The following is a 14,028-nucleotide window of genomic DNA, read 5'->3' as shown; positions in this document are numbered from 1 at the left end:
CATTAATAGACTCTTTCCACTATACTTACTCTATACAACTCCTACCTTTTTTTCCAGGTCCTCCTTCAGTTTTGTACAGGAGGCTTCATACTGGCTTTTTTCTGCAGTTGCAACATTTAATCTCCTCTTCATAGATTCAATGAGGGCCTTCCTGTTGGTGGCCTCCTCTGATAAAGTCTTAACCTGCAGAGTTGAAGAACGAAACAAAACCGAGGAGGAAAATATAAATTATGATGCATTGTTATGATGGAGCGTCTCTTAATTGAAAAAGCAAATATTCTAAAGTACCTAACTTTATTTGTCTTTCTAATAAAGTGCATCAGAGGAGTTAGAGCACATCTTGATTCGATCTGCGATACACTATGCGTACCTTCTTCTCCAGGTCCTCCACCTGTCCTCGGTAACTTTTCTCCGTCTCCTGTAGGAACTTCAGTCTGGTCTTCAAATCCTCCACCAGGTGTCTTTTCATGTTCACGTCTCTCTCTGCGTGGCTCGACCTGGAAGTTCACATTATTCCCATCATGGCACACGGGGGGGGGGGGGGGGGGGGACGACGACACAGATGCAACATCTAAATGCTGTTACTAGACCGCACACAGACACACACTCACATCTGGCACAGGCAGTGTCCCTGTGCAGTGCATCAGGCCTGACAGCTCATTATGACAACTACATACACCGGCATGCTGTTTGGGTGAGCGGATGGGGTGAAACAAGGATGCATGTGTAATTCCAACTGGCATATTAGATCAAGTACTCTGGTGGGGAATGTCACACTAAGTGTGACGGGGGGAGTCCTTTTTGAAAAATGCCATTTTGAATCAGCAGTGACACGACTGGAAAGACCGTAATCAGTGTTTAAGTGTTTATTATTTTCAGCTTGGCATTACACCTGTCACACATTAAAAATATATCAGGGGGGGGGGGGGGGGGGGCTTTGGAAAAGCTGATTATAAAGGGAATTCGCCCCAAATAAATGTTGCTTGTTTGTGTGCTGTGCTGGCAGCGCTTCCCTAAAGACAGGCAAAGGTTTCTGTGTTGTAGATTAATGATGTCTTAACTGTTTCAAACATGCTTAATAATCCCACTGCCGTATTATAGCAAGGCCTTGTGTTAAATGGGCTCTGTATATTTATTGTGCTTTATTTTGTTCTGATAAAAGACCATTATTGGAAATTTCTCATACTTTTCTACATCGAGGGGAATTTGAACAAATAGAATAAAGATCTTAAGGACTTCATTAAAGTGGTTTTGGCTTCTTTTTTTAAAATTTAAAATGAATCTCTTAGCTCCCACACACATCATGGCTTGTGCATTTGAAATAAACAGAAGACGCACCTCCATGGCAAAATGCTTCATGTAAGTAAATGTCCCTATATCCCTAGGTGGATGAATGCCTGAGGGCAGACTGGCTAAATAAATGTGAGCTTGTCCTATTGGAGTGACATTAAATGAAATGAAAGAGGAGACTAGCCTGGGGTCTTGGGGGGGGGGGGGGGGCACACTGGCTGGTTACCCGACGGATTTGGCCATTAATGAGAAAACCCATATTGAACCTTTCAGATGACTGTCTAGTGTTGACTTAAAGACAGAGAGGAGCAATAAGAGCCCCAGCGACTCCCTCTGCCCCAATGCTAATGGCAATTAGACCGACAACATTCATTTTAGATGTTCCCTTCTTCAGCAAACCAAAAAGAATAAAGGATAAAAAAGAATGAGGGATACACGGCACTGCTGCCGGAGTGTGTGATCTCTATTTATGAGTGTTAGTGGAAAGAGAGCCTCAAACTATTTCCCAATCACCCACACGCTTTTTATTGTATCCCTTTGTTCCATGCAATATTGTTAATCAAACATGTATGTATCGTAATGCTAACAGCAGTAGGTAGAAGTGTGAGTGTAAGAGGGAGCATTTCTGCATGTTAAGAATGAATTGTGGGTTAGATGTTTCATGTGGCCGATAGACAACAGGCCTAAAGATGAAAGAAGCAGCTTCATAAATAAGGCAGGGCCATAGTGCCGGATATTGACTGAGGACATGCCGGTATACTTTGAAATTCATTTCTTTTTTTCCCCCCCTCCGTCTCTTCTTTAAGGCGAAGCAGCCTTGCTCCCTGTGCGTGTGCCGAGATGTATATTTCAGAGACGTCTAGACATGTCTTTCATTCTGAGAAGGGGTCCCTCCATGGAGGCAAGTGGAGAGGTAGGCTTGGAAGGAGATGGCGGGTTCCGTATTTGTGCGCGAGCGAGTGTGTGACAAGAGGCCGAGGCTGTCATAGAAAGTCAGCTTAGGGATGCTCACACTGTCGAGCTGTGATCCGCTATGCTTTGGTCGCACACAAACACATACCCACTGTGATTGTACACATGCCCTGGATGCATTATTGAGAATGGCAAGCAGGAGGACACAGCGTACTCGACAAAGAGAACAAGACAGAGGAAAGCCGATTTGTTCTTTGTACCTTCCTCACAGTTCAAGGATGAGATCCTAATGCAGAATGATAAAATATGCCTCTCAGAACTGTTCGAATATCGACCGTTTCCCTGAGTGACTTGTTTATGGCTATACATTGAGACCGTGCAATGTGGCGACTGCTCCAGTAGGTGAACCATGTAACTCATTAGGGCTTGTGGCCCCACAGGCCAGAGTGATGCTGTGTGGGTTTTAGTGTCATGGGCCAAAAGTCTCTCCTGAGGTAGACAAACAATCAATACGCTGCTTTGATCAGCATTCCACATCAGCTGCCCACGTAAGTAGCACCACACCACATGACACAGAAGACACCCACACGCACATGCACATGCACACTAATGTCTTCAGTCGTTTTTATTTGCTCAATAATGAGAACAAACATAATTTCACATATCATTCACATGGAGGAGAGGCATGCGCAAGCGGAGTGCAGCAGACAGTGCAGCCACATGGTGGAATCTAACACTGCAGATGAGAGCTGCAGAGAATCGGCAAACGGACGGAGACACGGGGAGACCGAGAGACAAAGAGAGAAGGATGCGCACAGGAAAAAAAAAAAGAGACAATTAAAAGCTGCAGTGGAGGGCAAATTAAAGAAGGGAGCACAAAGAGAAAGAACTAATGAAGGTGTGAAACTAACTTGTCCTGCAGCTGGCGGAGCTTGTCCTCCTTCTCCTGGATTTGGCCTCGCAGGGCTTTGTTAGCCGCCACCTGCCTTGTGACCTCCGAGCTCGCACTCTGGGGGGGGGGGGGGGGGCACAAAGAGTGTGTTTATTAATGTGTTTTAGTGTGTGTGATAGGGGGTGGGGGTTAGGCTTTCACAACATGGCTGATGACAGGTCAGGCACAGCATGCCTCCTCATTATAGTTACAGCGGGAGGGTGGAAGGTGCTAAAAGAGGTTAAGAGGAGAGCAGTGCTTTTCAAAGTGGCTGAGATACGGGGAGCAATTAAGAAAAATAACAATTTATATCTTGATGGGATTTAGTAAAGCAGCAAACATGAAATGAACTAAATGACTGCTTTTAATCTCTTGGTTTTATTACTATTATCCCTTATGCTGTGCCCCTGCCTGACGCCTCCTGATGACAGGTTTGCTTCTGATCATAAAACTGACAGATATTTGAACGTGCATGTTCACTTTTGGTGAAAAGGGCCCAGCGTCTCCTGTGGGATCTATATCAGATCAGTACAAGCTTTTGACAATGTGCTAACTCAGTGCATGCAGCACCCCCCCCCCCCCAGTTCATCACTTGCCTCTCCCTTTTACTGTCACCTGACATGACTGTCTCAGCTGTGCGTAACGACAGCAACAATCTGCTTGGTGACACTGATGAGCCGGCGGTGGAGAGGTGATAATGCGGTGGTACCACTCGCATTTTATTCCCTATGATGTAGGGCACGTCTCCGCTGCTAGTCCTCATCTTTTTGACAGCTACTCTATAATAAGATCGAATTATAAAAAATGCTAATTTATGGCGAAATCACATGCAATTTCAGGTGATGCTGAGTGTAAATTTATAGGTTCAGGAATTTCTTATTCCCCCCCCCCCCCCAACTGCATGATTTGAAAGTAACACTTTTAAGACGAGTTTCTTCATACTTTAAAAATCCTCAAGGACTACAGGCAGCACAAAAAAAAAAAAAAAGTGAGATACTAAAATGACTAATAAATATCTATGTATTGATAAAATACCAGGGAAATGTTTCTCCAACTAAAAAATAAAATGCTTGTGTATTCCAACACTGGTAGGCAGTTTGATACTGCATATTAAATTAGCAAAAATGGCAGACAAATCCATAGCTTCTTATTCTGCCCGTCAACTTTCCTGTACATCCAAACAATAATGTCACTTTTGAGTCAAAGAGCATTAAGTTTCCTTGCTATTGATGGCAGTATTAACTTGATTAACATGATGCTCAGCATCCAATTAGAATTAGAATACAATTTCATAATAAGACAACGCCTGAAGCCATTGCAAAACCCCCAGAATTCTACTCACAACGTAAAACTACTAACCTTAAGTTTAGCTTGAAGTTGTTTGACCTCAGCACCCAGCATATCGGGGGCAGGCATAGTTGGGGTGGGCATGGTCTTGCCCTGGCAGTTGCACTCTGCATTTGCAATTTGCTGGGGGAATCTGAGTTGCCTCCACTGCTCCAGCTCCAGCTGAAGAATCTTTTTCTGCTGTTCCATACCAGCTAGGTCAGAGGTCAGCTTCTGTAGATTGAGAGGCAGACAGAATTGGTGTTCTAGGCTACTGCTGATGATACCACAAAAACTTATATTCTACTTCCTGTCATTATAGCATAGAAAATGATACTTAGAAGAAAACAAAAAGTTAAAAAGCCAATGGAAGATTGCAAAAATAACCCGTTATTAACAAAGTTTGACTCTTTGACTTGCTCTGCTTTACAATACAAAAATGTAATCATGGCCTCAAGAAAAGACTGAGAAGACTTTATATCAATCTCTCATTACATGACTGTCTGCTTTAACATCTCAGATGTGAAAAAACATGTCCTTTTTTATGCTAAATAGGAAACAGATTATGCTGCTGCCTGGTCAACAGGGCCTAATTCTCATTGCGGTTGGCACGCATAATGAAGCCATCCCGCGGAATCAGAGATCACGGCGGCACAGAGGGAGCTCAGCATTTGGTGAGTGGTTGGGTTTAGTGTGATGAACGATAATGGCACCACTCGATCATGTATAATGCACAATGTATGTGATCATAAACAAAAGCAACTGAGGTGAACTCGTTTAACCACATCTGTGCAGTGGAGTTTAAAAAGAAAAGCTTTGTGCCTACTTATTAAGAAAATATGAGGCAGAAACACATCGCTAGTTCAATACTTGCCACAATTAGCTGATGTGGTATCATTTCAAACATCAAGAATGCGTAATGGCACAAATAGGAGACATGATACACAAAGATGTATCCTACACACGTGGAGGAAGTGATGCGACATGTATCAAGACACACACACGCACACACAAAACCGCAGAGTCCCAAGGGTTTGCTCTCTGCTCTGCATACATGGAGGTTATTGATATCTAGTTGCTGGCTGACACCTTTTAATAGAATTCCTCTTGTTTTAGGTTACCTCTGCTCTGTTGAAGACACGCATACGGTATCCGTAGGGAGGGTGCGATAGAGGGAAAATGAGGCGAGGGAAGAGTAGAGAAGCAAAAGTGAGGATCCAGCTGCAGTGGTGCATGAATTAAGAGCGCCATTGATGACACTTCCTGTAAGACAGGCTTTTATTTTACGGGCCGCTTTCAGACCTGGTGGGAGATGACTCCGATACGACTGCTGCACTTGTTGTCCATTAGGCTGGATGAGAGGACACCTCTCTCTCTTTCCCTGATGCTGTTCCAAGTGATATGTAATAATAAGCAGCCACAAACAAGGGAATGAAAGATGCTGAAATTGCCACATAAACAAAAGCATAGAAGAAGAGAACAGAAAGTCACAAATAGAAAGATTTTACAGAATGTGTCCAAAAGTTTTTTAAATATCTGCCATGTTTCAGGTTTAGTCAGTCATGTCTTTGACATGTCCCTAATCCTGATATAATCCCAGCACCGTCCATGATAGACAAGAGCAGGACACTATACACAAAGGACAGAATGGAATAGGAGGTTTTGGAGGTGCTGTCTCAGCATTTTACCCAGGGAGGCACTGACTGAGCGAGGTAGATAATCCAAACAACCGAGTGATCCTGCGTTTGGGATGATATGCATGTCGAGCCCATTTCTTCAGCAGCTACATTTAGCAGAATTAGACCATGCTTAACCTGCCAACCTGCTTTTTTAAAATTTATTTTAGCTTCTTATGCAACTCTAAGGGATAGTTCCAGTTTCCTCAAACTTTGATTCGGTATTTTCTTACTTTTGGCAATTATTTGCTTGGATATTATGATGGCCAACCCAAGATTATGCCAACGTCACTTAAAGTCAGAGAGGAAACATCGCTGCTCAGATAATGATGATTTTAAAACAACTTGTGGGTTAGGTGTTTTTCTTTAAAAAAATGAAAACGGCTAATTTTAATAACTTTTATCATAATTAATATACTGATGGATCAGTTAAGATAAAAATAATGTCACAATAAAAAAAATAATACAAACACAGAATTGTACAGCAAAAACGAGAAAAAAACAGGTTATGTAAAAAAAAAAAAAAACTTAATGAAAAGGAAATAATGGAAAAGACAAGAAGGGAAAGACAGAAGAGACAGTGCAACACAATCCAGTTTCTGTGAAACTGCCATGCTACTTCTCACATGATGGCCCCTGTGGAGCCTGTCCTAAGCCAATTACGAAGAAGAGTTTGAGTTGGAGAGTTGGCCAGGACCGGCTGCAACGAGCCCAATGTCCATCACCTCTTGCCCTTTGCAGGGAGGGCACAAAGACCTGCTTTGGCCAGACAGTCAACTCCAACTTTCTCTGGTGGAGTGTCATTAAAACTGCAGGAGGAAAGAGGAAACAAACAGGGAGACAACAACTCTGTCTCTCTCGCTCCACTCATTCACACAACAGTGTGTGTTTGTGTACACATTTGCTGCTGTGTCTGAGTCTAAGGTCTCGTTGGGCCTTAGCAATCAGATGCCTGGGTGGGCGCACAAGGGCCCCTTCCTATGCGGCAAAACTATGAGTACTGCCCTCTGACCTGCTTGTACATATCCCATATATGGCATCTGGGCTATTTGGTACAGTAGATACAGATTTATGTGCCTAATCAGGAAACCAGTGAGCCTTCGCTGTCTGGATTTTCCAAAAGAAGTCTCCTGCCTGCTGGATTAACGACCGTGTCTGTCTTTGTGTTGGTGTGTGTGCACGCGTGTATTTGTGTGCACAGACAGGCCCTGACAGGAAAGGTGCTGTTTAGGGCAAAAGTGCTTCGTGTTTCATTTATAGTGTACATCAAGTCTCAGTTTCCTACCTGGAGGCAGGTACTAAATAACTAAATGGGCATGTGGCAGTGGATTCTCAGAAAAACACATTGTGTGTATTTGTGTGCGTGTGTTGGGAGCGCTGGACCCACTAGTGACACAGAGTGTGGTGGACGAAAACTGGCGAAAACATTCAGAGGGACAAGAAAAGCAACAGAGTCAGAAAAAAAAAAAGATTTTCCTCTCATCTCTTCTTGACCTCCACGGGCGAGGGTAGGCCTGTCAGCCACACTTATTAAGCATGATAAGGGCAAAGGACCTGCTACTGCTGCTCTCTCAGCCCCCCAGCAAATATTAAATAACCACAAAAAGTAAGACAAAGAAAAATCAGAAGCTTCCGAACACTTAAAACTGCCTTTCCCCTTTATTTATTATGTTACCCCCCCCCCTCCCAAAGTTACTTGCGTGAGTTGCTTGCTACCGCCGAGTTTTTCGGTGAGGGAGTTCAGCTGCGCCGCGATCTCCTCGTTGGCCCTTCGCAGCTCTCTGGCTGAAAGCACAGCATCTTTCCTGGCACGTCGCAGTATGTCAACGTGACGCTGTAGGGACTCTACGCGCTGCTGCAGAGAAGAGGAGGAGCAGTGCTGGGTTTTCATTAGCATCTCCTTCCTCCTCCACCTCCTTTTCTCTCCTCTTCGTTCCCAGGGCTCGTACTGTTCATCGTCTAACAGGAGGAAGTACACGCAAGCGCCTCAGAGTTGACAAACGCACAGAACAAGTCCATTTTTTGAAGCTACTGCTGAGAGGTAACAAGTGAAAACTGGGATGATTAACATTTTCCATTTATAACCAATTCAGGAGTGTCAAGTTCTGAAGAAAAAACATTAAAAAAAATAATGCAAGCAAAGACAAACAACAAAGCTTGTATCTTCTTAAATACTTGTTTTTGATCAGCAGCATTTTCACACATCGAGTGTTCTATCTGTTACGATTAACAGTGGATTAGGTTTTTGCAGTTTTTCCATTGGCACGTAAAAGAAAAGAAAAAAACTTGTGCTACCTTGTGCCTGAATAGCAGGCAGCTTCCTGTTAGGTTCTGAGTTTGAGACCACTGAAGACCTGTAGGACTGAAAGAAGAGAGAAGTCAGGCAGAGATGAAACGCAGCTGTTAAATGTAACACAACTGGTTGACATGTTGTGCTTCTGAAACTCGGCTCATAATGACACTGATCACAGGGAGTTCTCTCAGCCTAACACGACAAGACAAATCAGCCGGAGCTTTAATAATTCACCTGAGCGTGTTCAGCTGACACCAACCCGAACGCTCCTCGGCACGGATATAACTCCTGATGCTTGCAAATGACGCCTTGATTCAATCAAAGCCTGAAAGCCCTGATTCACTCCTACAGTGAGTGGGTTGAGCGCACTCATAGGTGTGTGTGTGTGTGTGTGTGTGTGTGTGACATCTCCCAAATGCTCCATCGTTTGTAGTGACATCAAAGAGCACCCCTTCCCCATCCACCCCCACTCCCTCCTTCATCACTGCCTGTTTCCTCGGTATATGGGGTCAGGTAGGATTTGATCAATGACAGGTTTGATCACATGGCGCCTTGCATAGAAGAGAAAGGAAACAAAACCCTTTGGTTTGTGACACAGCACGTCATGAAGGGCCGGGGCTGTCATAGCTAGGAGTTTAGGAGTACCTCATGGGCACGTTTAACAGATCTGGAATGAGGAAACTAAAGGGGATCTGAGAGGAAGGCCCCCGAAAGCCCCTTGGCTACATGTACAACAACAACCCTCTCTTATTCTCCACCTTCCGGAAAAGCAGATGAGAAGAAGGAGAGACAGACAGGATATCTGTAAAGGTCCCCATCTTTCCTCTCTTCTTGACGGACATATCTCCCTGGGGTTTGGAGCTGCCATGTCCTGCCACGAAGTGGTTTGATGTGGACAAGAGCAAGGGTCCAAGGCTATTGATTTCAGGGTGCAGAGAGGAAAAGGAAATGAGGGAGCACCAACGGATCACGGCAAAAAAATAAAAAAATAAAATTGTGAATCTAAGAGCAAAGGGAGTGGCCACTGAAGTCAGAGAGTCGACCAGCTCGCTCACAAATAGTTGGAGGAACACTCATACTTATTTATTTGTTGATTGATGCCATAAAAATCAATAGAGACTGGTGAAGATGACTGACTACTTTGCTTTTAGGGCAAAAAAATGTTGAAGGGAAGATAGATGCACGCTTGCATCTCTGATGCTAAAATAACGCTTCAATAAATCACCAATGTTTCAACAGATTGGTATTTATAAGGTGATGGTAGTGGCGGAGTGCTAGGAGTTGCATTGGAAAACATGAATTTATACACATTCTCTACAAACGTAATATAAATATATAAGAAAATATAAATCTAACCAGCATTAACACTGTCAGAACAAATCTGTATCCACACAGTGGACATTTTAGTAACGAGCAAGTTTCTTAAATTACTTCACAAGGCAAAATGAAACGTGTCCTAGACGTCATTTTCAATATCAATAAAGCGATAATTAATTCTAACTGACTGTCCATAGCTTCCTAATCATTTAAATGTGCTTGCTATTTTGATTTATTAAAAAAAAAATCCTCCTTAATATACAAACATTAATTACAATGCTGAATATTACACTGTGAAACAGAAAAACAGCACATATAAATAATTTAAGGATAACGAAGACATTTTTCATCGGCCATGAATACAGCGTCTTCTTTTGCTTTGGTGTTACATCACTTCTGATCTGACTGGAGGTATATTCCTTTCTTAAAAGACAGCGGCAGACAAACCTTTCTCTTAGCATGTTGCCTGTAAGACGTCGTCCCTGCACGCGCGCTGTTGAGGCTGTCTGTGTATTCTTCTCCACTGTCACTGTAACAAAAGTGAGATGGGTTATTACAGGCCAGAAGTTGAACCAGCAGCCCTGGTTCTGAAAGTACCACCACTGGACACACATCCAATTTACCTTTAATGGTTGATTTAGTTGACATCAAGAAAAAATATGTGCATTTCACCAACAGAAAATCAATGTCCCATCCAATTTCTGAGCTGGAAGTGTAAATGTGGGTGTAAATGAAGTGTCTGATGCCGATGGTGAATGCATCAACATGTATGAGAGCGGCTGTGGCCTTCATTAGCCCTCAGTGTGTGACAGACGTGTGTGAGAGGCACGGCTGAATGGAGCCAAGGCAAAGCCGCAACTGATGGACACACGGTAAGGGCTTCCAGAGACACACACACACATACAAACACACACACACCGGTTTATTGACAGTGACCTTTGACGTGAAGGTGGAAGTCAGTGACATTTACGCTGGCGGGTTATTAAGGTGGGGCTAGGGAGAAACAGCGAAGGTAAAGACCACAGAGGATCTACTGGAACATGACAAGGCTAGAGGCTAGAGGCTAGTTAGGGTTAAACCTGGTCGGGGGGGCGGCGGCACAGAGACTTGTCGAGTGCAAATGAAAATTTCTACCTGTCTCATGGTGGTGAGACAAGGAAACTACATTCTGAACTAATCTCAGATTATAATAAATGAATCATTGCTATGGCCTTCCACGTCAGATAGCCATGCAGGTAGCCGTCCCATTAGCTAACTAATACCAGACCGGCAGTCTCCCATTTCAGCAAAGATAATACATTTTATTTAACCTTTTAAGATAACATAAAATAAATTATACTAAATTAAACCATCTGTCAAAAATGAATCTATAATAATCATGGAAAAGACACTGGGGGAAATCTAGCTTCAACAAAAGTTATTCCCCCCCCCCCCCATTAATGACGGAACACCCTCTGCTCTCTTGCATCTTTTCCAAACCAATTCTTGTCTCATTTTTGGTTTAACAGATTAAATTGATCAAACTCGGGTCAGAAGCAAAAACAAATTTGGTCTTTGCAAACTCGCAAAAGATGGGCGTGTTCATTTGCATATAAAGTGGCGAAGTGAAATCTGATCACAAGTGGTCGCTCAAAGGTGCACGAAGAGATGAATTCTAATGACGGCTGTAAACAGCACGCTAATGCCAGGTGTAAAACAGCCTCGATGCCCGACGGCGTGGAAGCCAGCCCAGGACTCGTTGCGCCAAGACAACTCTGTAATGTCGTTCATTCATTTCTACAAATACCACAACGCAATACGTTTGCCTGTGATATTATACATGACAAACTGCACTCATCCTGCCCTGCTCCTTACCAAAACTGCTGATGTGCTCAAAATGCTCAGAAGTTCCCAGCAACTCAAAACTTGTGAGAGGAAGACAAAAGCAGCGATAAAACGGAGGGGAATAAAACAAAGAATTGGCAATGGCCTTAATGATTCTGATGTCTTTATTTAGCACTGTTTTGACCCCAAACTCCTCCATGCAGGAAAACTATGGCCATGAGCATATTGTTGAAGACCAATGTAAAAGAAAAGACAAAAGGCTTTACACTTACAAATCAGTAGACAGCTGCTTAAATAAGAAAACATCTCAGCTTAGACTCCTCCTTCACAAATCCATCTTAGATCCTCCTCACAGGTAAAGCGTATATTAGACTGCTGCTTATTAGCCACACGGAGAGGCATTAGGAAAGCAGGGCATAGCTGCATCCAGTCCCTGTTAAAAGGCCTCATGTGGGCAGAGATGGGGGGGTGGATTAGATTTTGGGGAATTAGCTGCACAAGAGAGTTAGTCGATCTGAGCGAAAAAAAGAGAGTAGACAGAGACAAGGATTAGGTAGAGAAGGTGAAGGGAAATAAATATCAGTGATAGCTCTGAGTGTTTGAAATCAAATATATTTGACCGTCACTCATCCAAAGGTAGCTCAGTGGCTTTTTTGCATAAATTTATAGGGAGATAAACAGCTTTTAGACATCTGGTACTCAGCCGAGCAGGGTCATTTAAAATTTATCTAACCAAATTAAGAGGGGAGAAAAGAGGAAGGTGGGTTAAGACCGAAAGGAAATGTGTCTCTGTGTGAGGGTGCACGTGTGTGTGTGTGTGTGTGTGTGTCTTGGAAGGGTGCTAAGGGACGGATGGCGGAAACAAGAATTGCACACACACATTTGTGAATTTGCATGCCTCAAGATAACGAACATGACTATATGCAAGTTGGGATTCTCCTCCATGTATGTTTTTGCATGTGTGTTTGCGTGCATGCGTGAGAGTGGAGAAGATGGGAAGGGGGGCATGGCAATTGCAGGAGGGGATCCTTAGCGCTGTCAAGGGGGGTTTAGTGAATATGCAAAGGACCAGTAAATTAAATCAAACTGCCAAACTGTCAATTTCGGGGTAGCATGACTAGCGCATGAAAATGTTATCACTGCAAGGTATCAAGACTTTGGCGGCCCCCTTATCCCTGGGCTTTTCTGGCATTGGTTCAACTTTGTGTGGAGAGGTGGCTACATCTGCATGCAAATTTCAGTCAATAAGCTCCAAGCAAGGCGTCCCAGGATATTTCAAAAAGGATCTGACAGTAGTTTACCCCTCCTCTTCCCTTCTCTCTATCATTCCTTCTTGCATTCTTCTTTTGGCTCCTGAATATCAACGAGACAGATGACGAAATGCACCCACACTATTCGGCCAGCCAAACCTCTGCACTAAAAACATCTAAAAATATGATGCATTAGGCAATAAGAACACCTGTATGTTTGTGTGTATTTATAATTACCTGTCTACACTCATGTCCTCCCACTCGTCCTTTGCTGGACTCTGGTTGTGGCTTTTCCAGCTCGTGGTTTGGGCGGGGCTGGCCGTTCCGTGGCTTTGCCGATGTACCGGAGCTCTGAGTCTTCTTGTTTTAAACGTTGCCCTACTGCTGACGTTGCTGGCTTTCCTGTTCTTATAGAAGTCCCTGGCTGCTCTGAGGATCCCGAGCTCCTGCCTCAGTTTCAGCAACTGCTGTTGAAGCCTGGTCGTCTCTTTCCGAGAGGCAGCCAGTCGGGCCTCCACAGCCAGAATCTCGCGATGATGCCGCTCTGCTTGGACCTGGGCTGCCCCTTCACTGACGGCTTCTTGGGCTTGCAGGTGATCCAGGGTGGCTTTGAGTCTGCAGCAGTTGTTAGCCAATTCTGCCTTGGTTTCAAGAAGCATATCTTTCTCTTCCCTGAGCCTCTCTGTCTCTTCTTCCAGGGACATCATCCTCCGCTCCAGCTGTTCAATCTAAAGGAATCAGAAATATGTCTCTCAGTGATACAATTTGTTTTCTCCTCATATTGTTGTTTTCACAATAAAACATTCCGAGTAAATCATTTTTTTGGGCGAGATAGGTCAGTTCCTGATTTGTACCCGTGTGGAGCACACAGTGGGTTTTCCCCACATGTTATATGCATGACTGAACCAATCAGTGGAGCAGCACTCCCCAACCTGGCGAGGCCATGGACATCGGAGTGGCACCACCTCGCCCTGATCACCCAACTAGGTAGCATCCAAAAGCACTTAGTCTATTTGTAAGACCTTTGGTGGAGACTCTTTAAGAGACGTGTGGACGCCTGCTGGGTTTGTGCCTCCAGGCAACTCTTTCCTTTTATTCGGCTCTCACCCTGCCCGCTGGTGAAACCTGGTACCTTTCAAACAAAATTAGACGCTTACCCCCGCTCTTGATGATTTACTGCCATGAAGGAAGAAAGGGAGGGGGGGGGGG

The 14,028-nt window shown here is 43.9% G+C and overlaps 1 protein-coding gene across 1 annotated transcript in view; it reads right to left on the bottom strand.

Annotated features, from left to right (window-relative positions):
* Positions 1-14,028, bottom strand: part of cntln (centlein, centrosomal protein) — a 62,455-nt gene that overhangs the window by 14,305 nt on the left and 34,122 nt on the right. The window contains exons 17-24 of the mRNA XM_068751343.1: positions 13,057-13,547; positions 10,193-10,274; positions 8,431-8,497; positions 7,832-8,094; positions 4,493-4,693; positions 3,114-3,211; positions 371-497; positions 46-183 (exon numbers count right to left, since the gene is read on the bottom strand). Coding sequence (XP_068607444.1) covers positions 46-183; positions 371-497; positions 3,114-3,211; positions 4,493-4,693; positions 7,832-8,094; positions 8,431-8,497; positions 10,193-10,274; positions 13,057-13,547 — 1,467 coding nt within the window. The remainder of the gene's footprint in view (positions 1-45; positions 184-370; positions 498-3,113; positions 3,212-4,492; positions 4,694-7,831; positions 8,095-8,430; positions 8,498-10,192; positions 10,275-13,056; positions 13,548-14,028) is intronic.

This window comes from Brachionichthys hirsutus, chromosome 17, assembly GCF_040956055.1.
Source record: "Brachionichthys hirsutus isolate HB-005 chromosome 17, CSIRO-AGI_Bhir_v1, whole genome shotgun sequence".
NCBI classification, from domain to species: domain Eukaryota; kingdom Metazoa; phylum Chordata; class Actinopteri; order Lophiiformes; family Brachionichthyidae; genus Brachionichthys; species Brachionichthys hirsutus.
The sequence above is the reverse complement of the archived record's forward strand: the minus strand, read 5'-3'. Positions and strand labels throughout refer to the sequence as shown.